General features: G+C 39.3%; 1 protein-coding gene across 2 annotated transcripts; it reads right to left on the reverse strand.

The window, feature by feature from the left end:
• Positions 1-3873: 3873 nt before the first annotated feature.
• Positions 3874-26378, reverse strand: nlrx1 (NLR family member X1). Of its 2 annotated transcripts, none has more exons than XM_058080483.1 (12): positions 26226-26378; positions 25866-25913; positions 21340-21468; positions 19559-19949; positions 17905-18136; positions 15231-16398; positions 13791-13974; positions 11902-11997; positions 9892-9978; positions 7859-8110; positions 7561-7771; positions 3874-6147 (listed from the first exon to the last, which is right to left on the reverse strand). In XM_058080483.1, the coding sequence occupies exons 4-12, from the start codon at positions 19852-19854 to the stop codon at positions 6016-6018; spliced, it is 2658 nt and encodes an 885-aa protein (XP_057936466.1). In that variant the 5' UTR covers positions 19855-19949; positions 21340-21468; positions 25866-25913; positions 26226-26378; the 3' UTR covers positions 3874-6015. The 2 variants fall into 2 exon arrangements, with proteins under 2 accessions (XP_057936466.1, XP_057936465.1); XM_058080482.1 differs by having other exon boundaries at positions 3878-6147; positions 21340-21455.
• Positions 26379-27544: the final 1166 nt, after the last annotated feature.

Genomic DNA, 27544 nt, shown 5'->3' on the forward strand with positions numbered 1-27544 from the left:
ATATGGCAACAATCTGGCAACATGCGAGTTTCCAAGCCACGGCTTTTAGTATGAAAACCCGATTGCAATAATCCCAAATGTGAAGTGCGCCGCAAAAGAGAACAGATAGATGGCAGCAAAGCAGCTCCCGTAGTACATAATGCTAAACTAGCTAAAACTAGCTAAAACTAGCTAAAACTAGCTAAAACTAGCAAAAAATAAAAAACAACAACAAAAAAAATAGATGGCAGCAAAGCAGCTCCCGTCCTACATAATGCTAAACTAGCTAAAACTAGCTAAAACTAGCTAAAACTAGCTAAAACTAGCAAAAAAAACAACAACAAAAAAAATAGATGGCAGCAAAGCAGCTCCCGTAGTACATAATGCTAAACTAGCTAAAACTAGCTAAAACTAGCAAAAAAAAAAAACAACAAAAAAAATAGATGGCAGCAAAGCAGCTCCCATAGTACATAATGCTAAACTAGCTAAAACGAGCTAAAACTAGCTAAAACTAGCAAAAAAAAACAACAACAAAAAAATAGATGGCAGCAAAGCAGCTCCCGTAGTACGTAATGCTAAACTAGCTAAAACTAGCTAAAACTAGCTAAAACTAGCAAAAAAAAAAAACAACAACAAAAAAAATAGATGGCAGCAAAGCAGCTCCCGTAGTACATAATGCTAAACTAGCTAAAACTAGCTAAAACTAGCTAAAACTAGCAAAAAAAAACAACAACAAAAAAATAGATGGCAGCAAAGCAGCTCCCGTAGTACATAATGCTAAACTAGCTAAAACTAGCTAAAACTAGCAAAAAAACCCAACAACAACAAAAAAAAAGATGGCAGCAAAGCAGCTCCCGTAGTACATAATGCTAAACTAGCTAAAACTAGCTAAAACTAGCTAAAACTAGCTAAAACTAGCTAAAAAAAAAAACAACAACAAAAAAAATAGTATTGTTACATTTGGGTCCGTGGAGGACCACCCGTCTTGTTTTGTTTACGTCGGCTACTGATTGACCGGCTCTGTGGTGTGGAACTAATTAACTAATTAACTAATTAACTAAGTGACCGTGTGGCTGGGATTTTAACTCAATTTGACTGAAACAGCGGTGCTTTATTTTGGAGTTTTCCAATGCGGGTTATTATGTGGAGCAGCTCTATCGGAGTCCACAACTCTAGTATACAAAGCGACAAAGATTAATGCGTGGTCCTGCCGGTACTTACTCAATCAGACCCCCTTGAGGAGTCGACGTCTGGGAAGTAGGTCGGAATTCAATACCGAGTGGTTGGGCGCACAGTGAATCGGGGTTGGCGAAGTCGTGGGCAGCGATGGTCTCAAAGTCTCCATCGCCGGTTGGGTCGTCCACATCCAGCCATTCAGTAAAGCAACCTGTAGAAGGCGTGGCAATTTGAAAGAGTCGATCGATACCAAAATTTATATTCTTAAAATCGCGTGACGTCTACACACAGGTCATGTGATCCGACATGCTTTTTAATTTGATAATTAAGCGAGCCGACTTACCCGCTTGGTGTGTCATGGCATTTCCTGGAAAAAGAAATTTAAAAAAAATATGAATATAAGTATGAGCTAGCTAACAATGCACATCATGGGAGGTACCGATTTTGGGCACTAAAGCCCTTACTTAAGACCCTCACAAAAACACCAACAGTGTCCTACTTACCTAGCTACCCTACAGTGATATCGCTATTATTGCAGCTAACACGGAAAAACGATATTATCTGGCTTCGCTATCCGCCAGTCTCAAGTCGTCACTTTCGTCAAATTTCGCTACGACGACTCAACGAGATGCTCGTTGGCTCGTGTGCTGGAAGACACAGCCATCCCGACGAGAGCGGACATAGTCGTTGTCGTCCATGTTTCTACGCTAGTGTTGCTAGCGGGAGTTGCGTTAGCTAAGTACAGTAAACCTCGGATATATCGGATTCAATTGTTCCCACTGGTTTTGAAAAATCCGATATATGCAATGAATTTTTATTGGAAATGCATTACAGAAAAATCGGTTCTTTTTTATCTGTCCGTTGTGAGCGAATTTCCGATATATCCGAGTCCGATATATCCGAGGTTTACTGTACCTCAGATTAACACCCAACAGTACTGGCAAAGTGATATTCAGATCCGGAATTACTTCACGTTCAGAGTAAGAAACAAATAGAAGTCATTGAGCTCACCAGGAAAACAGAAAAAGCTCTAACGCAGGGGTCTCAAACTCGTGGCCCGCGGGCCAAATGCGGCCCGCGAGATGCTAGTTTGAGGCCCCCCACCTTGATACCAAAGTTTAATGTTGAAATGACAGCTTAAAGCTTATTAAATCCTACCCCTCCATCTGGTACTTTTACAATCAGTAACTGTTACATTTGTTCACTTCCTGCTTTCATAATATAGTTTAAGTCTATTTTTTCTTATTTTTTTTGTTTTTTTTTATTTTTTAATTTTTATTTAATTTTATTTTTGTCAACTTCCTGCTTTCCTAATATAGTTTTATTTTATTTTTTTATTTTATTTTTTGTCACGTACCGAAACACAGTAAACCTCGGATATATCGGATTCAATTGTTCCCACTGGTTTTGTCCGATATAAGCGAAATCCGTTATAAAAAATCCGATATATGCAATGAATTTTTATTGGAAATGCATTACAGAAAAATCGGTTCTTTTTTATCTGTCGGTTGTGAGCCAATTTCCGATATATCCGAGTCCGATATATCCGAGGTTTACTGTATGCGCCACGAAAAGAGGTTTTTAGTCATGAAATATTAATAATGAAGTAAAAATGATCTTACCGACTTGCAGGGTCGCAATCAGAACAATCACCTGCAGCATAAAATATATGATTAACATATCTCATATGTTCAATATAATAGACATTATTTCAATTAATTTGATACATTACCCATCCGATCATTGTTGGAGATGTGATTTTTTTGTTTTTATCAAGAGGTGAGAAATATTCCTAAAAAAAATGGAGTATAAGTTTTAGTCAGAAGTTGATGGACGTCTTGATAGAAGCAATGAATATGACATTCTGTAAAAAATCTTAAAGTTCTTACAGTGCAGGATGCTGCTGCTGGTTGTCTTCTGTCAACATGGTCCATGAGTGCCGCCTTAAATACTTTCCTGTCCTCCATAGACAACCCATCAGTCGGGAAAATTCCACTTGATGGCATTTCACACGCCCAAAATGTCATAATTAATGTGTCACTTAGACGTCAATTATGGATAATCAGAGGGTGGATTCAAGATTCACGTTCATCATTCCTGGTTGTGTCGGGTTTTTTACTGACATGCCAGGCAACTCAACAAACAGGAAATGCAACTGGACCACCTCATGCAGGCGGGGGAAAGGTGACTTTTATTATTATTATTATTTATTAATAATAATAATACATTTTATTTGTATAGCGCTTTTCAGAGTACTCAAAGACGCTTTACAGTAGATAAAAAGAAAGAAAAATATCAAAATCCAAAATTATTTATTTAATTTTAAAATAATTTTTATTATAATAATTATTTTTATAATTATGATTTATTAATTTATTATTTATTAATTATAATAACACATTTTATTTGTATAGCGCTTACAAATAACAAAATAATTTTTTTAAAAATTATTTTTATTATAATTATGTATTATTATTTATTAATAATAATAATACATTTTATTTGTGTAGTGCTTTTCAGAGTAAAGAAATAAAAATATCAAAATAAAAAATATTTATTTATTTATTTTTTAAGTCATTTTTATTATAATTATTATTTATTATTATTTATTAATAATAATACATTTTATCTGTATAGTGCTTTTCAGAGTACTCAAAGACGTTTTACAGTAGATAAAAAGAAATAAAAATAACAAAATAAAAATTATTTATGATTTATTTATTTTTAAAATTATTTTTGTTATAATCATCATTTATTATTATTTATTAATAATAATAATACATTTTATTTGTATAGCGCTTTTCAGAGTCCTCAAAGACGCTTTACAGTAGATAAAAAGAAATAATAGCAAAATAAAAATTATTTATTATTTATTTATTTTTTAAATCATTTTTATTATAATTATTATTTATTATTATTATTTATTATTAATAATAATAATAATAAGGGGGCAGACTTCCCGCCATTTCCAGCCACCTCTTCCAGCTCCACCGTGAGGACACGAATGCGTTCCCAGGCCATGGAGACATAATCCGTCCAATGTGGCCTAGGTCTACCTCTGGACCTTCTCCCGGTTGGGTATGCCCAGAACACCTCAGGAGGAGTCCGGACTCAACCGGTTTCTATGGATGTGCAGGACCAGAGGTTTGCATGTCTGATAACGATATGTTACTATGTTGTAGACTCGCTAGTTCTTTCCTAGCTAACCCAATGGAACACCATACGTCTGCATAGCGCTGAACCTACCATGGGGCCAAATGAAGTTGCTGGTGGAAAATCTTGCTTAATTTTCTTAAAACGTCCCCGTGTTTCAAATGCAAATATTGACTTAAAAACAAAAACCGGCTAAGCTGCTGGATGGCCTTTTGCATTCCCGGGTCTAAGGTGCGTCCTTATAATTTTCATGTCAACAGGATTTTTCGATGCGTCTAAAATGACTCTAATTGTAGCCTTTCAACGGGATTGCATCCAAGTACAATTAAACGCTAGTGTGTTATTAAATGTTCATTTATCTATTGCGTTCATCGTTTATACATTCTTCTTACCCAGCTGTGTCTTATATAAAGACTTACATAAAGGCCCACTCTACGTAATGCTGTTTTTACGCTAACGTTAGCTTTAGCCAGGAAGTTGAAATGTTACTCCATTCACTTGGTGAAGTTAGCTTCACGTCGGATGTTGGATATAAATTTCACGTTGCCGTTTGGATATGTGGATAAGTGTACCGCTAGGGATCGAATCCATGCATTTTCTATATCGCTTATTCGTAGAAAGGTCGTATTATTAAGAAAAACAAGGCTGCGCGGTGGTCGAGTGGTTAGCGTGCAGACGTCACAGCTAGGAGACCAGGGTTCAATTCCACCCTCGGACATCTCTGTGTGGAGTTTGCATGTTTACTCCGATTTCCTCCCGCATTCCAAAAACATGCTAGCTTAATTAGCGACTCCAAATTGTATTATAATTCATAGGTACGAATGTGAGTGTGAATGGTTGTTTGTCTATATGTGCCCTGTGATTGGCTGGCCACCAGTCTAGGCATGGTAAGAGATTTTAGTTTTGGTTTCGATTTTTTTAGATGTGCATCGTTTTTGTGTCCTCGTTAGACCCAGTTTGTGCTGCTCTCTGAAGGGAGTAGTTAACAGCATGGTAAGAGATTTTTAGATGTCTTTTCTAATCATCTATTAGCCTTCTAAAATGATGAACTTGGATTAGCAGCCATACCAGGAGATTGATGCAGAGGACTGACAGTTGTTGATAGTAGGCCTCTATGCAAAAATATACATGCTTCTTTCTAAATCATCTCATTCATTTTCATTGTTTGGGAAATGCGTGAAAATGTGTTTTTCTTTGGGAAAAAAAACAAAGAAATTTGCAAGTGATCCCAAACTTTGATAAAGTTGATACCATCCATTGTTGATTAGTACTAACCTTACCCGTGATGTAAGGTGTCATTTTCAAGGAAGTTGGCACAATAGATATTGGACTCTAATTATTTGCCACCTGTTGTGCCAAGGGTGTCTCCGCTTAAATGAGTCTAATTATTCCAATTAACCTTATAAAAGCAGTGAGTCTCTGGTGATTGGTCCTCTCGTTGTTGCTTTTCTTGTCCCTTCTCTCGGTCTAGCAGGCATAGTTTATTTAGTAGTAAACAAAGGAATTAGAATTGTATTGTATGTACTGTGCATTATTTGTATGTTACAGATAAAAACCAGGTCATGATACCAATGGTAGATCCAGTCCTCCAACATGCAAAAAACTGGTTCTGGATTGAATCCTGACTACCCGTGGAGTATTGCCCAACCCCAACAGAAAGCCACGTTACTGCAGTTTTGTGGTAAAAGTTGTTCTCTGGTTGGAACTTCAGCGTGGTGGCGTGTCCTTCTCCAGCATCCGCAGGGTCTGCCGGACACCCTTCTCCACCCTACGGAAGTGCAGCTTTTTCCACAGGCTCTGCTGCTGCTGACGGCCCCATTCCAGATCCCTGAGGAACACCTGAGAACGCAACACGACCGATGATGACAACAACAATTCACCTCAAACACCAAATGATGCTGCAGCAATCAGATTTGTAAATAGTTTGGACACAACATGGAGATTTAAACCCCCCCCCCAAAAAAGTACTTGAATGATAAAACCAAGTGAAAAATATGGAAGATACTTAAATGTGGCGCTAGGCGCTATATGCTAGATGCTAGGCGCTATATGCTGGATGCTGTATGCCAGGCACTATATGCTAGACGCTATATGCTAGGCACTATATGCTAGATACTATATGCTAGGTGCTATATGCTAGATGCTGTATGCTAGGCGCTGTATGCTAGGCACTATATGCTAAATGCTAGATACCATAATGCTAGATACTATATGCTAGGTGCTATATGCTAGGCACTATATGCTAGACACTATTTGCTAGGCGCTATATGCTAAGTACTATATGCTAGATGCTATTTGCTAGGCGCTGTATGCTAGGTGCTATATGCTAGGCGCTATATAATAAATGCTATATGCCAAGCACTATATGCTAGGTGCTGTATGCTAGGCGCTATATGCTAGGTGTTATATGCTAAATGCTATATGCTAGGCGCTAGATGCTGTATGCTAGGCGCTATATGCTAAATGCTATATGCCAGGCGCTATATGCTAGGCGCTATATGCTAAGCGCTATATGCTAGACGTTATTTGCCTAGGCGTTGTATGCTAGGCACTAGATGCTATATGCTAGGTGCTAGATTATATATGCTAGGTGCTATATGCTAGACGCTATATGCTATTTGCCTAAGCGCTATTTGCCTAGGCGCTATATGCTAGATGCTATATGCTAGGCGCTAGATGCTGTATGCTAGATGCTATATGCTAGGCACTATATGCTATTTGCTAGGCGCTATATGCTAAGTACTATATGCTAGATGCTATTTGCTAGGCGCTGTATGCTAGGCGCTATATGCTAGGTGCTATATGCTAGGCGCTATATAATAAATGCTATATGCCAGGCACTATATGCTAGGTGCTGTATGCTAGGCGCTATATGCTAGGTGTTATATGCTAAATGCTATATGCTAGGCGCTAGGTGCTGTATGCTAGGCGCTATATGCTAAATGCTGTATGCTAGGCGCTATATGCTAGGCGCTGTATGCTAGATGCTATATGCTAGGTGCTATATGCTAGGCGCTATATGCTAGATGCTGTATGCTAGGCGCTATATGCTAGGCGTTATATGCTAGGTGCTATATGCTAGGTGCTATATGCTAGACGCTGTATGCTATATGCTATATGCTAGGTGCTATATGCTAGACGCTGTTTGCCTTCACACAGATCATTAAAAAAATGATTAGTCTGAGGGATGATCTCCAAATGTAGCAACCCTTCCAAAACCTTCGTTACACGCAGGAAGTTACATCAGGTTACCTGAAGCTGCTGTTGTACACGCCCCCTGTCCCAGGATGACGCATTTTCCCGAATCACACTGAGAATGGGGTGCCAGTCCTCGGAGAGGTCCGAACCCTCGGTGACCGAGGCCAGGACCTTGACACGCCGGCCGCTACCGCCGTGGCTCTTGGGAGCGCCCCGGACGTACAGGGACTGCTTGCCTACATCACTCAGGGGGTTCAGGTACAAACTACACAAACACGCAAAGTTTTCATGGAAAAACTGTTTTGTGACCAAGATCCGTTGAAGTAACTTACTGTACTACTGCAATACTTACTGTACTGTGTGAATACTGGGATGTTCCCTGCAGGCATCCACCAGGGCGAGGGCCACATTGTCGCCGATGTTGTTGTAGGCCACGTTGAGCTCCTGGAGACCCGTGTGCTGCTGAAGCTTCTCGGCCAGCTCCAGCGCCCCTTGGTCCCCGAGTCCGGTGTGCATCAGGGACAGGTGCTCCAAGGACCGGTTCTCTGGAAGGGCCTGGAGAAGGGTGCACGCTCCGGACTCCAGCAGAGGGTTGTCACACAGTCTGGAGTGCAGAGAGATACGATGAGACACGGCTGGTATTTCTTTCCATTTCATTTTATTCCTGATTAACTTCAAAGTCAGTCTCCTTTTAGAGTCTTTCTAGCGGGGACAAATAGTGCTAACTAACTAAAGGTATACAATATGCTAGGCACTGTATACTAGGCGCTATATGCTAGGCGCTGTATGCTAGGAGCTATACGCTTGGCACCCGTGTGCTAGGTGCTGGTATGCTAGGTGCCCATATGCTAGGCACTATATGTTAGATGCTATATGCTAGGCGCTATATGCTACGCGCCCATATGCTACACGCTATATGGTAGGCACTATACGCTAGGTGCCGGTATGGTAGGTGCCCATATGGTAGGCGCCCGTGTGCTAGGTGCTATATGGTAGGCGCTATATGCTAGGCGCTATATGCTAGGCGCTATATGCTTGGCGCCCGTATGCTAGGTGCCGGTATGCTTGGTGCTATATGGTAGGCGTTATATGCTAGGAACTATATGCTAGGTGCTATATGCTGTATGCTAGGTGCTGTATGCTAGGTGCTGTATGCTAGACGCTGTATGCTCGACGCTGTATGCTACGTGCCGGTATACTAGGCGTTATATGCTAGGACGTATATGCTAGGTGCTATATGCTATATGCTAGATGCTATATGCTAGGCGCTGTATGCTAGGCGCTGTATGCTAGACGCTGTATGCTAGACGCTGTATGCTCGATGCTGTATGCTAGGCGCTGTATGCCTGGCGCTGTATGCCTGGCGCTATATGCTAGGCGCTGTATGCCAGGTGCGGTATGCTAGGTGCAGTATGCCTGGCGCTGTACGCCTGGCGCTACATGTAAGGCGCTATATGCCTGCCGCTTTATGCTAGGCGCTGTATGCTAGGCGCTGTATACTAGGCACTGTATGCTAGGCGCTATATGCTAGGTGCTGTCATGTTTATGACCGGCTTTGAATGTTGGGTGGGGTACAGAGTGGCCAAATGCTGCCCGCAGGACGCTAGTTTAGGCCCCCTAGTTTGCGAGTTAGCATGTGTCTCAAGACCCTGCAGTTGCGCAATATGTTGTAAATAAAAAGAGTATAAATGTGACTATAGTCGTGTTTTGTCATGTCTACAGGGCTCTAATAATGCTTTGTTCATTTTAATGTTTTTATTATATATTTTATATATATATATACTATATATATATATTATTATTATTATTATTAAATTTATTTATTTATTACTGATTTCTTTATTCTTGATTAGTTTATTTATTTTTCATCTTATTTTGTGCAGAAAAATAAAAATTAAGATATTTGAGAACAGTGGAATGTTTTATCAGAGCTTTTCTTGTAGAAAATTGGAACCAAAGCACTGAAAAAGTTTGTATATTTTTCTGTTTTTAATAAATGCGGTTTTTTTTTTTTTTTTTGGAAAACCTGATTTGGCCCAGCCTCGCCCAGACCCTAGCTCCAGTGGCCCGCAGATAAATTGAGTTTGAGACCCCTGGCATAGACCCTTTCAACTTGTGAAAGTTTAAAGACTGACTTGCTCCTTTTCTGTGGATGTGGCGCCATCAAGTGGAAGTATAAGGTATAACACTCATCCATTCAAACCTCAACTCTGTAGTACATTTTTCTTCCTAATCACATATGTATAATTTGACAGACTTATGGTGAATAAGATAAAAAAAAAAACACCGCAATCTGATGTTAATGACACGTGCTATTTTGCATATGAATAATAAGCATGAAAAACAAATCTGAAAAAACCCTAATTGAGAAAAGTGTTTCCTTACTGTAGAACTTTAATAGAAATTTTGGGGTCTAGAAGAAGATCCCTCAGGAAGATGCAGGATTCAGGACCAAGGCTGTTATACTGCAGGCTGGGAACGACAGACACAGGCAGAGGCAACAATCACCACACAGCAAACGCATGCCGGATTGAAGATCATCACAGGTGAAGTAGTAACCCCACATGTCCGAGCTAAATAGACCGTTTGTGGTATTGGACCGAGACGTGGGTGGTTGACGACACCTTCTTGCTGAGGTTTCTGATTTCCTGTTTCCCTCGTCGTTTGCATTCCTTCATAAAGAGTTTCCCATCATGCACAGCGGTCCAGAGCCAGTTGTTCCCAGTTCTTCATCGCGTTCGAGTCCCTTTCGGTGGAGTCTTTGTAACAAAGTCTTTGACCGCCCTGCAGCCGCTATATGCTAAATGCTGTATGCTCGGCGCTGTATGCTAGGTGCTATATGCTAGATGCTATATGCTAGGTGCTATATGCTACGCGCCCGTATGCTATGCGCCTGTATGCTATGCGCCTGTATGCTAGGCGCTATATGCTATATGCTAGGGGTTATATGCTAGGTGCTATATGCCTGGCGCTATATGCAAGGCGCTATATGCTAGATGCTGTATGCTAGGCGCTGTGTGCTAGGTGCTATATTCTAGATGCTATATGCTAGGGGCTGTATTCTAGGCGCTGTATGCTAGGCGCAGTATGCTAGACGCTATATGCTAGACGCTATATGCTGTATGCTAGATGCTGTATGCTAGGCGCTGTATGCCTGGCGCTAGATGCTATATGCTAGGGGTTATATGCTAGGTGCTATATGCCTGGCGCTATATGCTAGATGCTGTATGCTAGGCGCTGTGTGCTAGGTGCTATATTCTAGATGCTATATGCTAGGCGCTGTATGCTAGACGCTGTATGCTAGACGCTGTATGCTAGGTGCTATATTCTAGATGCTATATGCTAGATGCGGTGTGCTAGATGCGGTATGCTAGGTGCTATATGCCTGGCGTTATACGCTAGGCGCTGTATGCCTGGCGCTATATGTAAGGCGCTATATGCTAGGGGTTATATGCTAAGCACTATATGCTAGGCGCTGTATGCTAGGTGCTATATGCTTGGTGCTATATGCTAGGCGCTATATGCCAGGTGCTGTATGCTAGACGCTGTATGCTAGGCGCTATATGCTAGATGCTATATGCTAGGCGCTATATGCTAGATGCTATATACTAGGGGCTATATGCTAGGTGCTATATGCTAGATGCTATATACTAGGGGCTATATGCTCAACGCTATATGCTAGGGGTTATATGCTAAGCACTATATGCTAGGCGCTATATGCTAGATGCTAGATGTTATATGCTAGGTGCTATATGCTAGGCGCTATATGCCAGGTGCTATATGTTAGGAGCTATATGCAAGACGCTGTATGCTAGGCGCTATATGCTAGATGCTATATGCTAGGCGCTATATGCTAGGCGCTATATGCTAGATGCTATATACTAGGGGCTATATGCTCGACGCTATATGCTAGGGGTTATATGCTAAGCACTATATGCTAGGCGCTGTATGCTATATGCTAGGCGCTATATGCTAGATGCTATATGCTAGGTGCTATATGCTAGGCGCTGTATGCTAGGTGCTATATGCTAGTCTGTGTTTCTTTTCATGGCGAACATCGCCACCCACGGTCCATTCAGTGCCCGGCCGGCTCTTGCTGAGGTCAACAAGTCCTACTTAGCTGTTAGCATATGTTAGCGTAGCCGGCATTGGTCATCCAGCGCTTGGATGAAATGTACTGCGGTTCAGTGAATCTTTGCGGACGGTCAAGGCCTTCAGTCACTCACAACCCAGCGTCTTGTGCACATGCTACATGACACATGGAAATCGAGCGCCAATGATTGATTATGCATCAGATATGATATTCATGCACAAGCCCTTTTCTAACAGCTTATGTAAACACTTATGTATATCAACGTCACTGCAAACAACAGAAAGAGATTTACAATGTCTCACTTGAGGTTCCGAGTGTGTCTGAAGGCAGGCCACAACATCTGAAGCATGTCCCGAGTCAGGAGACAGGAGGAGAGGTCCAACTCTTCCAGTTGATAACTGCAAAACACCAAAAGTACTTCCTGGATCCAGTATTTCTTTGCCAGTCTCTCACACATGTTTGAAGAGATGTTGTTTTTTTTAGTATAAACTTTGCTTGTTGTTGGTTTAGCAGCCACCTTTCTCCCAAAGTCCCAACTTACACTTTTTCATCATGTAAGAACTAATGTATGCTGACGTCTCTTTACGTCTCGCTATATATAATACCCTGGTTTGAGTGTTTGAGTCTGGAGGATCCGAATCAGCATGTTTGGTATTTTGGCAGCTACACGACCGCTCAAAAGTTTGGGATCACGAGCAAATTTCTTTGTTTTGCAAAGAAAAACACGTTTTCATGTTTACATTTCATTTTCAACTGGGTCTAACAAGGACAGAAAAACGATGCACATCTAAAAAAATGTAAACTAAAACTAAAATCTCTTACCTTGCTGTTAACTACTCCCTTCAGAGAGCAGCAAAAACTGGGTCTAACAAGGACAGAAAAACGACGCACATCTAAAAATGTAAACTAAAATCTCTTGCCATGCTAATAACTACTCCCTTCAGAGAGCAGCACAAACTGGGTCTAACAAGGACAGAAAAACGACACACATCTAAAAATGTAAACTAAAACTAAAATCTCTTACCATGCTGTTAACTACTCCCTTCAGAGAGCAGCACAAACTGGGTCTAACAAGGACAGAAAAACGCTGCACATCTAAAAATGTAAACTAAAACTAAAATCTCTTACCATGCTGTTAACTACTCCCTTCAGAGAGCAGCAAAAACTGGGTCTAACAAGGACAGAGAGCAGCAAAAACTGGGTCTAACAAGGACAGAAAAACGCTGCACGTCTAAAAATGTAAACTAAAACTAAAATCTCTTACCATGCTGTTAACTACTCCCTTCAGAGAGCAGCAAAAACCGGGTCTAACAAGGACAGAGAGCAGCAAAAACTGGGTCTAACAAGGACAGAAAAACGCTGCACATCTAAAAATGTAAACTAAAACTGAAATTTCTTACCATGCTGTTAACTACTCCCTTCAGAGAGCAGCAAAAACTGGGTCTAACAAGGACAGAAAAACGACGCACATCTAAAAATGTAAACTAAAACTAAAATCTCTTACCATTCTGTTAACTACTCCCTTCAGAGAGCAGCACAAACTGGGTCTAACAAGGACAGAAAAACGCTGCAGACAAATATCCGAGTGTGTAGTTTAAGACAAAGACGCCTCACAAGTCGTCGTCACCTGGCAGCTGCACTAAATAGTAGCCGTCAGTCGTGTATGTTTCCATATTGAAAGGGAAGTGGACTAAAGACCAGGTTGGTGGAATCCAATCCCTGCATGTTCCATGAATGAATATTTAGAACGTGTAAACTGTGAAGGTATGCATGGTATTGTCATTAGAAAAACAAAAGAACCAAACAAAAAGACAAAATAATAGTAATTATGATTAAATAGAAGATAAACATAATTGTCCTGTGAACCGCCGATGACTATCACACCTATATTCCGTTCTTATATCTTGTGAAAATACGTTTTTTGCATTTAGTTTTAAAGTTCTGTATGTCTCCACAGTGTTTGCTAACATTGTCTTAACAGACTTGAACACGTGGCTTTGGAGTTGGAGTTTGGTTTTTCAGACTCAGGACAAAAACGTTTCCAAGTCATCCCAAACTTTTGAGCTCTTTCGGGACAACTGATTACCGTACGTAGTTAGGGGCGGGCCTGGAGTAGGTGCCTCGTAGCGAATATGACTAAAATATAAGTTAGCTTTAACCTTCGATGTCATCGTGATGATCCAAAACGTACCTGGAGGGGGCGCACGAAAGCACAGAACTCAACACAAAGCATTTGAGCGACGTCATGCGTATGTTGTGAAGGCGGACGGCTCTGATTGAAGTCAGGACCTCGGCGGTCAGTCTGGGATTTTGGAACTCGTACAGAAGGACCAACAGATCCATCAGCTCCTCTGGTGGCTGCGGCTTGTTGATTTCTGGCGTCACAAAATGCAACGTGTTACATTTAAAGACTTCAGTTTTACTTCATTAGAACATGCATCAGATTCCAATTGAGTCCATCACATAATCAGTTCCCAGTTCCACATGTCCAAAAGGAGTAGGAAGAAGCAAAGCTTATTAAATCCTACCCCTCCATCTGGTACTTTTACAATCACTAACTGTTACATTTGTTCACTTCCTGCTTTCCTAATATAATTGAAGTTATGTATTTCTTTATTTAATTAATTTTTGTATTTTTTTTAATACATTTTTGTGTTTTTTAAAATACATTTTTATTTTTTTAAATATTTTTTAAAATAATGAAAAAAATTAAATATTTTTTTTAATACTTTGTTTTTATTTTTTAAATAATTTTTAAAAATTTCTCAATTACTTTTACAATCACTAACTGTTACATTTGTTCACTTCCTGCTTTCCATAATACAGTTTAAGTTTTTTTTTTTTAACATACATCCTTGTATTTAGCAAACAAGGATGAAGAGTCTTGAACCAGTAACCACTAACTGTTACATTTGTTCACTTCCTGCTTTCCTAATATAATTGAAGTTATGTATTTCTTTATTTAATTAATTTTTGTATTTTTTAAAATACATTTTTGTATTTTTTTAAATACATTTTTTATTTTTTTTAAATATTTGTTTAAATAATGAAAAAAATTAAATAACTTTTTAATAATTTGTTTTTATTTTTTAAATAATTTTTAAAAATTTTAATTTCTTAATTACTTTTACAATCACTAACTGTTACATTTGTTCACTTCCTGCTTTCCATAATACAGTTTAAGTTTTTTTTTATTTTTATTTTTTAAAAACATACATCCTTGTATTTAGCCAACAAGGATGAAGAGTCTTGAACCAGTAACCACTAACTGTTACATTTGTTCACTTCCTGCTTTCCTAATTAAATTTTTAGTTTATGTGTTTTTATTTATTTTATTTTTGTTACGTACCAGAGTAGGAGGTGATATGACCACCATACAATGACATAATGGGTACCATAGTAACTGTCAATATAGTGATATATAGCATATATATTTATTTTATTTATTAATTTATTTTATTAATTTTTATTATAAAATATTATTTTATTATAATTTTTTTTAAATTAAAATTATTATTTTATTTTATTTTTTTGGAATCTTGCTTTTGTCTTATGCTCTCGTCTTTGTTTGTTTACATATTCCACTGTGGCGCACTCCCAAACAGGAGACCGGAACGGAATAATATCTTACCTCGGACAAGGTACTTCCGAAGAGCTCGTGTAATCTGAGCCACGGTGGAACTCTGGATGCCGCATCCGAGTTGCTGAAGGAGGACGCGGTTCCCGTAGTGCAGCAGCCCGCCCATGAAGATGGGGTAGAGCTCAAACGGCTGAGCTTCGCTCTGCTGCTGTGACGGCGGGCCGTGGACTCCCAGGAGGCTTTGCTCCACCTGATCAAGGACGTCCTCGTTGTGGCTGTCCTCCTTTCGGAACAGCTCGGCAGCCATCGTTCTCGCGATGTTGCCTTTGCTTTTAGTGCTGATTTTCTCATAAAGTTTTGGAAAAAGCTTCAGTAGGTTAAAGACGGCGAAGATTCTGAGAGGGATGAACTTGGAGAAGATATTGACGATGGCGCTGACGTCCTCGGTCGCCTGACCGATGGCCACAGACACTTGCTTGGTCAGCTTCTCCAGAGCAGATTTGTTCTCCCCCAGAACCACGTAGAGGGCGGCCAGGTACTCCTGCATGGCGGGAACGGCAAACACGTACCTCCTCTCGTCGTGCTCGCTCAGCTCTGCCGGCAAATGCTTGCAACTTTCAACGCAGGGAGCCAGGAAGAAGTCGAGCACGTCCGTTCGGAAGACGGCCAGCTGACGGAGCTCCTCGTCCGTTTTGGTCTTCCCGCCGATCCATTGCTCCAGCTCGTTTTCTGAGAACGACGTGCGCTTGTACGTCACGCCGTCGTAGGCGAGTTTGCCAACCGTGCGGACGACGTACAGCATCAAAGAACTGTGTTGATCCTGAGTCGGTGGACTGGGCCCAGTTGCTTTTCCCAGTACCTCCCCTCCGAAGTTGAGCCTGAGGAAACTGGTGTATATGCCAGTGAGGGTCCGAATGGGCGCGTTGGCGTCGGTGAAATGCAGGAAGTGCAACGTGGCGCACGTGAGCCAGCAGTAGGACGGCAGAAAACAGGCCGCGGCCAACTGGCTCTCCCTCTGGAGGTTGAGGTAGAGCAGCTCCACGAGGGCCTGGGCTTCATGGGCCCGTGCTGGTTCCCCGCTTTGCTGCAGCAGGCGGCTGGTGAAGTAGGCGCGCTGGCGGTTTGGGTCATTGAAGCCACAAATCTGGGCGTAGCGATTCACGTATTTTGTCGGGATGCGGTCCAAGGCGGACAGCCTGGTGGTCACGAGGATGCTGGCCTGAAAACAAACACAACACAAACAAAAATCAACATAAACGGAACGCTTTTAAATCAAAAATTATTCAAAAAAAAAAAAAATCAATCATTATTTTAAAAAAAAACAAGAAAAACCTTAAACTGTATTATGGAAAGCAGGAAGTGAACAAATGTAACAGTTAAACAAATTTAAATTTTTCAAAAAAATTATTTAAAAAAATGTAAAAAATGATTTAAATAAATAAATACTATTAACTATTATACTATTATATATACTACTATAATAAATGTTTTTAAATGTATTTAAAAAAAATACAAAAATTTATTTAAAAAAATGTAAACATTTATTTATTAAATAAAGAAATAAATAACTTCAATTATATTAGGAAAGCAGGAAGTGAACAAATGTAACAGTTGAACAAATTAAAATTTTTCAAAAACATTATTTAAAAAAATGATTTAAAAAATATTTAATAAAGAAATAAATAAATACTATTAACTATTATGCTATTAATACTATTATATATACTACTATAGTAAATAATTTTTTTAATGTATTTTAAAAAATACAAAAAATTATTTAAAAAAATACAAAAATTAATTTAAAAAATACAAAAATTTATTAAATAAAGAAATAAATAACTTAAATTATATTAGGAAAACAGGAAGTGAACAAATGTAACAGTTAGTGATTGTAAAAGTACCAGATGGAGGGGTAGGATTTAATAAGCTTTGCTTCTTCCTACTCCTTTTGGACATGTGGAACTGGGAACTGATTATGGGATGCACTCAATTGGAATCTGATGCATGTTCAAATTAAATAAAACCATTACCATTACCATTACCATTACTAAATAAGTGGCATATTGACCCAAATATCAGACCCTTTTTCAGTCTTTTTTTTTTTTTAAAAGTGGTAAAATTTTTTGCTGCTCGACCATTATCTTCATATTGGCATCATAACTCCTCTGTTATTTGCTAACGAGAGCTACTCAATCTTACCGATATCAGATATTGTCTGGTACTTCATTAGCAATGCCCATACTAGCAGCAGCACCTCGTCTCTCAAACCAATGGCAGGTCAAATCTTGTGTAATTAATGTAACACATTAAAAAAATATATATATATATTTTTAAATTATAAAAAAAATGTAACACATTATGCTTCTTTTTATACTTCATTATATTTTAATATGCCATATTTATTTTTGTCTCAACTACTATCAACAAGTAAGACAGGTTAGTATGAATACATTTACAAATAAGAATCCCATGAATTAACTTTGGTAACTATGCAATTTTGAAAGCTGCACATTTCTATGTGGCACAAACATCTGTGTAAGAGCAAAGTAAAGTGCAAAGTATGACACTCTGCAATAATACAATCAGTGACGTTACTGTATGAACTCTAGTTGCTTATTATTTGTGCTACAGGTAAGCTAGCTGCGTCCGAATAGACGTAAGAAGGAAGACCCTTTACTTTCCGATCATGTAGAGCGGGTCAATACGGTATTTGACGCTGTACTACCTCAGGGAGCAGGTACTTTCTCAGCAAGTTGACCACAACTGCACCCGCAGGCAGAGCCTCGTTTGGGTCACTGCAGAGCTCCGTGGATCCAATCCGGAAGTCAAGTTTCATCTTTTCCATCCCGTTAAACAGAAAGAGAACATCCTTAGCCTGGTTTCCCTCCCCGCTCAGGAGAGGGTGCCTTTTCAAGTGAAGGTACTTCCTAGCCACCAGGTCCCTCAAAGACGCCACCCTTGGGAAGACAGACCACAAAGAACATCACGGAAACGTCAGAGTGGAGGTCTGTTAATCTGAAGCTTAAGGGTTCCCCGCTGCAGAAAATGGCAGCTCATCAAACCTTTAACAAAAGTATTTAATTACACTTATACAGCAAGAAATTAGTGTATTGTACTTTGATTCCAGCTGATATGCTAACTGATGCTAACTGACCTTTGGAATTTGTCACCTGCTCCAGGCCTTGACTACGTTTATAATCGCACCTAATTAGGGTAGGACATCGAGAAAAAACTTTTACAATCACTAACTGTTACATTTGTTCACTTCCTGCTTTCCATAATACAGTTTAAGGGTTTTTTTTGTTTTTTTGTTTTTTTATTTTTTTTAAAACATACATCCTTGTATTGAGCAAACAAGGATGAAGAGTCTAACCAGTCATGATGTGCTATATATATCACTATATTGACACTTACTATGGTACCCATTATGGCATTGGATGCTCATATCACCCAGTACTTTGGTACGGGACAAAAAATTAAAAACTAAAAAAAAATGTTTTAAACAATTTTTTTAAATAAAAATTAATAAAATAAATTAATAAATAAAATAAATTTCCTAAATACAAGGATGAAGAGTCTTGAACCAGTCATGATGTGCTATATATATCACTATATTGACACTTACTATGGTACACATTATGGCATTGGATGCTCATATCACCGAGTACTTTGGTACGGGACAAAAAATAAAAAAATGTTTAAAAACTAAATTTTTTTAAATAAAAATTAATAAAATAAATGAATAAATAAAATAAATTTGCTAAATACAAGGATGAAGAGTCTTGAACCAGTCATGATGTGCTATATATATCACTATATTGACACTTACTATGGTACACATTATGGCATTGGATGCTAATATCACCGAGTACTTTGGCACAGGACAAAAAATAAAAAAATTTAAAAAAAATTTTAAAAACTAAAAAAAAATTAATACAAATTAATAAAATAAAGTAGCAAATAAAATAAATTTGCTAAATCCAAGGATGAAGAGTCTTGAACCAGTCATGATGTGCTATATATATCACTATATTGACACTTACTATGGTACCCATTATGGCATTGGATGCTCATATCACCGAGTACTTCGGTACGAGGTACAATATTTAAAAAAAAAAAACAAAAAAAAAAACTTAAACTGTATTATGGAAAGCAGGAAGTGAACAAATTTTACTGATTGTAAAAGTAAACTGTATTATGGAAAGCAGGTCCAGGTAAAACAGTGGCACTGCTTCACACATAATCTAAAGATCACATTGAAGTTCTTTATTGACAAATACGACGCGTTCAGTTCTTCGAAAACTGAACGCCCCCTTTTGAACTCGTCCATGCACAACGCCGGTGCGGATTCACCAGGACCTGAAGAGAAAATGCCTTACTTTGTCAGCTCACCAAGATCCTCACAGGAGAACGGAATCAACAGCTTGAAGTGGCCCAGCGTGGTCCCGGCGCACCAATCCTGCACCAGCTTTCGGACAACTGTGCTTTTTCCCGTGCCCACGGCGCCGTACAGCAGCACGTTGACTCCTCTGTCCTGGCTCCGGTCTTCCGTGACGTCAAAAAGCTGTTCCACGCCGACAGAGGTGCCGGAGGAAGCCCCGACTTTCAGGGGGGAACCCAGGAGTCCGACTCTTTCCTCCGGCTTCCTCTCCAGGATCAGCGGATCCACGTGCATTGTCTCCGGGCTGAAGTATCCGCCAAACTGCTTCTCCTCCTGGGGGAGGTGGCTGAACCACAGGAACAGCTTTCTCTTGTGGATCTCCAGCTGATCTACAGTAGGACAATAACATGGAAAGCATTGGATTGGGCCCATGTATTAAATACGATTCATACTCCAGTGCGACTTATGTATGTTTTTTTCTACCTCATTATGCATTTTTGGCCTTGTGCGACTTATGTATGTAGTTTATGCAGTTTATGCATACTTATGTATGCATTTTTGGCCTTGTGCAACTTATACTCCAATGCGACTTATATATGTTTTTTTCAACCTGATTATGCATTTTTGGCATTGTGCGACTTATACTCCAGTGCGACTTATGTATGTTTTTTTTTCTACCTGATTATGCATTTTTGGCCTTGTGCGACTTATACTCCAGTGCAACTTATGTATGTTTTTTTCTACCTCATTATGCATTTTTGGCCTTGTGCGACTTATACTCCAGTACGACTTATGTATGTTTTTTTCTACCTGATTATGCATTTTTGGCCTTGTGCGACTTATACTCCAGTGCGACTTATGTATGTTTTTTTCTACCTGATTATGCAATTTTGGCCTTCTGCGACTTATACTCCAGTGCGACTTATGTATGTAGTTTATGCATACTTATGTATGCATTTTTGGCCTTGTGCGACTTATACTCCAGTGCGACTTATGTATGTTTTTTTTCTTCCTGATTATGCATTTTTGGCCTTGTGCGACTTATACTCCAGTGCGACTTATGTATGTTTTTTTCTACCTAATTATGCATTTTTGGCCTTGTGCGACTTATGTATGTTTTTTTCTTTCTGATTATGCATTTTTGGCCTTGTGCGACTTATACTCCAGTGCGACTTATGTATGTTTTTTTCTTTCTGATTATGCATTTTTGGCCTTCTGCGACTTATACTCCAGTGCGACTTATGTATATGTTTTTTTCTTTCTGATTATGCATTTTTGGCCTTGTGCGACTTATACTCTAGTGCAACTTATGTATGTTTTTTTCTACCTGATTATGCATTTTTGGCCTTGTGCGACTTATACTTCAGTGCGACTTATGTATGTTTTTTTCTACCTAATTATGCATTTTTGGCCTTGTGCGACTTATACTCCAGTGCGACTTATGTATGTTTTTTTCTACCTAATTATGCAATTTTGGCCTTGTGTGACTTATGTATGTTTTTTTCTTTCTGATTATGCATTTTTGGCCTTGTGCGACTTATGTATGTTTTTTTCTACCTTATTATGCATTTTTGGTGTTGTGCGACTTATACTCCAGTGCGATTTATGTATGTTTTTTTCTACCTGATTACGCATTTTTGGCCTTGTGCGACTTATACTCCGGAGCGACTTATAGTCCATAAAATAGGGTATTACGCCCCACATAAATGACCCCTGTGGAGTGGGTAGACTGCGTATAAGCTGACAAGGCATAAATCCTTTTCAGAATGAGCTGCCCACCTGGTTCCGATGCAGTGGAGGAGACATTCCTGACATGAAATCCAGTGCCTGGATAGAGACAAACATCTGCTCTCCTCTTCCACTTCCACAGTGCAACCAGAAGACTCGCCCGTGGACTGGAAGAGAACACTGCTAAAGTCATTCATGTCCGTTTCGCAGGGATTCACCTGGTAATTTTGCACTCAAGTCCAAGTCTAAATGTATGAGTTGTTAGTCTACTCTATAGGATACTCCACTCACACAACCAGAAAGGTCACATTCAGTGGGTATGATTTGGTATAGCTAGCTTGCTTGCAGGTTGGAGCAAGCCCCAAAAGGCCTTGGCATTTATGAAAGCAAATGATTATTATTATTATATCACGCCTTATTAAATACTAACCTGTTCAGGGCTACTCATACACCATAGAGTACATACGGTAATTGATTTAAATTAATACTTTTAAAAAAACAAGTGTTAACTGGCACCATTAAAAATAAAAACAGTTCCGGGATGTGATGTCATCATAATTGTCATGAGTGGTTTATTTTTAGGACGGTGAAACAATACAGGTAAGTACAGTAGGGAAGTCCTGGTTCACATTTTTTGGCTTCCAAGCCCATCCTTTTTTTTATAGCCTTGCTGACTCGATCCGATGCCGATCTTTTTTTTTTTAATAGTAAACTTGTTCGTTAATTTTGTTCATTTTCTATACCGCTTATCCTCCCGAGGGTGGCAGGTGTGCTGGAGCCTACCCCAGCTGTCTTCAGGCGAGTCAGGTCCCGAATCCAGTCCATCCAATAAAACATAAAACTGGGAAAAAATTAGCGTGCTAAATACTTTTATCATTAGACTAATCGTTTGGTGTGTTTATAGATCAAGTTGTGGCGTTATTTACAATATATTATTTTTTTTTTTTTAGTAATTTATTGACGGTGCCTAATGGTTAGAGTTGCACTTCCTGTGCCATGACAGGTCATGTGAACCTCCGACATAACTTCCTGTCCTGTAAACACCTGTTTGCGGGCCACTAAAGTCCGCAAGGGAACACATGTCGTTTTATTTACTATTTATTAATTTACTTATTTTATTGGTACGGGACAAAAAAAAAAAAAAAATAAAATTAATTAATAAATAAAATAAATTTGCTAAATACAAGGACTTCCTGTCCTGTACACACCTGTCCGCTAGGGAACACATGTAGTTTTTTTTTACTATTATTTTTTATTTATTGGTACGGGACAAAAATTTAAAAAAAAATTAAAAACTAAAAAAAATTAATAAAAATTAATAAAATAAATTAATAAATAAAATAAATTTGCTAAATAGAAGACTTCCTGTCCTGTACACACCTGTTTGCGGGCCACTAAAGTCCGCTAGGGAACACATTTATTTAATATTTTTTATTTACTTATTTTATTGGTACGGGAAAAAAAAAAAAATGTCCAAAAAAAAAAAAATTAATACAAATGAATTAAATAAATTAATAAATAAAATAAATTTGCTAAATACAAGGATGAAGGCGGGCCACTAAAGTCCGCTAGGGAACACATGTCGTTTTATTTACTATTTTTTATTTACTTATTTTATTGGTACGGGACAAAAAATAAAAAAAATGTAAAAAAAAATAATACAAATGAATGAAATAAATTAATAAATAAAATAAATTTGCTAAATACAAGGATGAAGGCGGGCCACTAAAGTCCGCTAGGGAACACATGTCATTTTTTTTTATATTATTTTTTATTTATTGGTACGGGACAAAAAAAAATAATAATAAAAAAAAAAATAATACAAATTAATAAAATAAATTAATAAATAATATAAATTTGCTAAATAGAGGACTTCCTGTCCTGTACACACCTGTCCGCTAGGGAACACATGTAGTATTATTTACATCTTAAATGGCTCATTTCCTCTTATTATGTCTACTATATTGCGTAATATAAGTGTAATACTAATACTAATAAAGCCATTAAAAGCCACCATTACCATACACTAATGAGACAATAACCACATCTGGAAATACGCTGTCCTATGCTATCTCATCTACGTCTAATATGTCTCATTATATTTATAATACAAATGTAAAGGCGACTCTGTGGGTGTTATTTTATGTCTAAAGAGCTCTAATCATGTTATAAGATGGTAAACCACAATAAATGAATTACTGCACTGAGAAGAAAATATTGGATAAGGCATATGAAATTATGCGGTTTATCTTACCACTTTGAATAATTAACTCCAGAAATCGGATAAGGAACCCATTTTTAGTACCCATGACGACTTGTACAGTACCTAAACCTCTTTTCAGGTAAAGTCAAACAGGTCTGTGCACTTATTGAGAGCACGTATTAAAAGATTATACTCGGGTTTTGGAGAATGGGTGTGACTTGAAACATGTTTCATGGTACAACAGCCCTCATGGAAACGGGCCTCGGAGAATGCACATTCTGTTATTGGTTGAGTCGCCAGTGCATGTGTAAAACGGAATGCAACTTCTACACAGACCGGGAGACATCTATACCTTTTCTCATCGTTCACATTCTAATTCATTCTGAATCAAAACCGTTCCATTTTCACCCCCAAAATGAACCGCTGGCATGCCGTCTGTTATTTCCGTGACAATGTGGAGTTTGAAACCGCTCCCTGTTGGCATGCACAGGCCTGTGCTTAGTTCGCTGAGTTGCCATTAGGCGCCATGGCAGGATAGAAATCAAACTGCAGCGTCGCTAAACATTAACGTTAGACCCGTCACAATCCTAAACGTGAACATTCGAGTCACATTCAACGCCTCATTTTTACGGTGAATGGGTGATTAGCGTGCAGGCCTCACAGCTAGGAGATCCGAGTTCGATTCCCGTCTCGGGTATCTCTGCGCGGCGTATGCGTGGGTTTTTTTTACGGGTACTCCGGTTTCCTCCCACATTCCAAAAACTAGTTGCTAATTGGCGACTCCAAATTGTCCATAGGTATGAATGTGAGTGTGAATGGTTGTTTGTCTATATGTGCCCTGTGATTGGCTGGCTACCAGTCCAGGGTGGACCCTGCCTATCGCCCGAAGACAGCTGGGATAGGCTCCAGCACCCCCCGCGACCCTCGTGAGGAAAAGCGGTAGAAAATGAATGAATGAATGTGAGTGTGAATGGTTGTTTGTCTGTATGTGCCCTGTGATTGGCTGGCCACCAGTCCAGATTGGACCCCGCCTCTCGTCAGAAAACAGCTGGGATAGGCTCCAGCACCCCCGCGACCCTCGTGAGGAAAAGCGGTAGAAAATGAATGAATGAATGTGAGTGTGAATGGTTGTTTGTCTATATGTGCCCTGTGATTGGCTGGCCACCAGTCCAGGTTGGACCCCGCCTATCGCCCGAAGACAGCTGGGATAGGCTCCAGCACCCCCCGCGACCCTCGTGAGGAAAAGCGGTAGAAAATGAATGAATGAATGAATGAATGTGAGTGTGAATGGTTGTTTGTCTATATGTGTCCTGTGATTGGCTGGCCACCAGTCCAGGTTGGACCCCGCCTATCGCCCGAAGACAGCTGGGATAGGCTCCAGCACCCCCCGCGACCCTCGTGAGGAAAAGCGGTAGAAAATGAATGAATGAATGTGAGTGTGAATGGTTGTTTGTCTATATGTGCCCTGTGATTGGCTGGCCACCAGTCCAGGTTGGACCCCGCCTATCGCCCGAAGACAGCTGGGATAGGCTCCAGCACCCCCCGCGACCCTCGTGAGGAAAAGCGGTAGAAAATGAATGAATGAATGAATGAATGTGAGTGTGAATGGTTGTTTGTCTATATGTGCCCTGTGATTGGCTGGCCACCAGTCCAGGTTGGACCCCGCCTCTTGTCAGAAGACAGCCGGGATAGGCTCCAGCACCCCCCGCGACCCTCGTGAGGAAAAGCGGTAGAAAATTAATGAATGAATGAATGAATGAATGTGAGTGTGAATGGTTGTTTGTCTATATGTGTCCTGTGATTGGCTGGCCACCAGTCCAGGGTGTACCCCGCCTATCGCCCGAAGACAGCTGGGATAGGCTCCAGCACCCCCGCGACCCTCGTGAGGAAAAGCGGTAGAAAATGAATGAATGAATGTGAGTGTGAATGGTTGTTTGTCTATATGTGCCCTGTGATTGGCTGGCCACCAGTCCAGGTTGGACCCCGCCTCTTGTCAGAAGACAGCCGGGATAGACTCCAGCACCCCTTATAGTAGAGATGAATATATAGTGGATAAGCGGTATAGAAAATGAATAAATTAACGAGTTTTACAAATGGATATCCATCGGGTCTGTTGCCGCGGTAACCGTAACTTGGCTTTTGTTCCGTGAAGCAGCATTTCTGTCATGTAGGTGTATTTTCCCTTTGCATTTTTGTTTTTAAAATGTTTTTGGATCATTTGTAGCGTTTGTATTTCAACCAAAGTACCAAAATAATATGTATTTACTGTCTTTACTCTTTAATTTACATTTCACTTCACTTCAAAATCCCCCAATGTTAAGGAGTACGGCGAAGGCGTACCATGCAGGAAAGTATTACCATGATTAAAACTTACCTCTGCAGTAATGAGCTCATCCTTTGCTGCTATGCCGGTACTTTTAAGCTGTATGGAAAAAAAAACGATACAGCAACAGTAAACATAAAACATCATGTACTTTTGAGTAATATACTGTATGCTAGGTACTTGTAAAAAAAAAAAGAACCACGCCTTCCGTTTGGCCGTCGTTTCTTCCCGTTATGTGTGACAAATAGATGACCGTCAATAGCTTGATTGTGTATGAATTTTCTCCATAACAGCCCCCCCACACCCCCCCACGCCTGATAAACTATTACTGTAAGATAACATGTTCTCGGTAATAGCGGTCACAGTCAAATGACCTAAAAATAACCTCCGTGTCAAACCTGTCAATCTTACCTTTTTGTCTGCAGCGCCGCGGTGTCCAAAATATGTCACTGACTATTCTCTGTCATTCATTCGGCAACTTTTCTCCATCTTTGTTATCGTAACCGGAGCCTATTCTATACACGATACGCTGCCATACTTGTACTATGTCTGACATAGTGTCATTCTCTTCGCAAGCAGGAAATGCCTGCACCGCGCATCCGGTAAAGCTTCAAAATAAAACAGAATGCAACAGCCTGCAAGACACGACGAAACCCGAGTAATCGACTTTTATTGTCAAAAGCACACAATTTAAATAGGATATTAAGCAACTCGTACAATTACTAACTGGACGTGTTTATTTTTGAAACCTCACACCATCATGTGTGCCTCGATTAACATTTTTTTTCCCTTTGAGCATACAACCAAGATCTGTATGTGCGTTTCTTAATAGAGAGGTTATTAAAGGCAATTTTTATTAAAGGCAAGTGTCGCTTACCTTTACATGTACATCGTACAGTAGTTTAAATAAATAAATTTTATTTTGAAAAACGCACCGACGAAACGGATGTGAGCCCAATTAAACCCAAAATGTAATGGAATGTTGTTATATGTAACATGCAGTTTCAATTTCAGATTAAAAGGATCAACTCGAACGCTGCACAATACCAAAGTCAACTCATTCGGAGGGTTAAAGTGAGCATGTATGAACATTTGGATGGACATTGGACGTGTAATTAGAAAGTAAACTAAGCAGGATAGCAATTTGACTGCCACACACTTGTATATAGTTCGATAGCATATATATAGCAATAGCATATATAACATATTGGTTGATTTTACTATTCCCTGGCTATTTATCTGTAGGCCGTGGACGTAGTGGGCATTTTATAAGTTTCTCATTTTCACGAGAGGACAAATATTCAAAGTGAAAGACGTTCAGATGCTTTTATTTTGAATAAACCCCTAGCGGAAGCAATCTGAGAAGTGGTGGTGCTCGAACCTTTGACGGTAGAGATGTGATTTACGGCTCTTTCACAATGGAACGCGGTTATTGAAGAGTCATTCAAAATTCTGTCTCGATATATTTATTTATTTACAAGTCAATTGTAAAATTTCTAATAAAAGAACATTTACAATTTTTACAGAAATATTTAAAAATTATTATATATACCTTAAAATGTACATACAGTTGTCCCTCACCACAGTTTGAATTTCACGGCTTTATTCTATCAGTTTTTTTTAAATATATGAATTAATATATCAAGCTGTTTTGTAGTTGAATATGTCCTAGTTTAGTTTAAAGAAATTGCAAATTAATGCAAATTTTATTAATTTTATACCAAAGTTAA

Source organism: Doryrhamphus excisus, chromosome 8 (genome assembly GCF_030265055.1).
Source record: "Doryrhamphus excisus isolate RoL2022-K1 chromosome 8, RoL_Dexc_1.0, whole genome shotgun sequence".
In the NCBI taxonomy this organism is placed as follows: domain Eukaryota; kingdom Metazoa; phylum Chordata; class Actinopteri; order Syngnathiformes; family Syngnathidae; genus Doryrhamphus; species Doryrhamphus excisus.

What these genes read in the sequence shown, in the direction of transcription:
- nlrx1 (XM_058080482.1), bottom strand. Translation starts at nt 25,885, where the DNA reads ATGAGCTCATTACTGCAGAG. An exon ending in CTCCACTGCATCGGAACCAG is followed by an intron (nt 19,950 to 21,339) that starts GTGGGCAGCTCA and finishes GTCCTACTGTAG; the next exon opens with ATCAGCTGGAGATCCACAAG. An exon ending in CTTTCGTGCGCCCCCTCCAG is followed by an intron (nt 11,998 to 13,790) that starts GTACGTTTTGGA and finishes GGTGTTTTGCAG; the next exon opens with TTATCAACTGGAAGAGTTGG.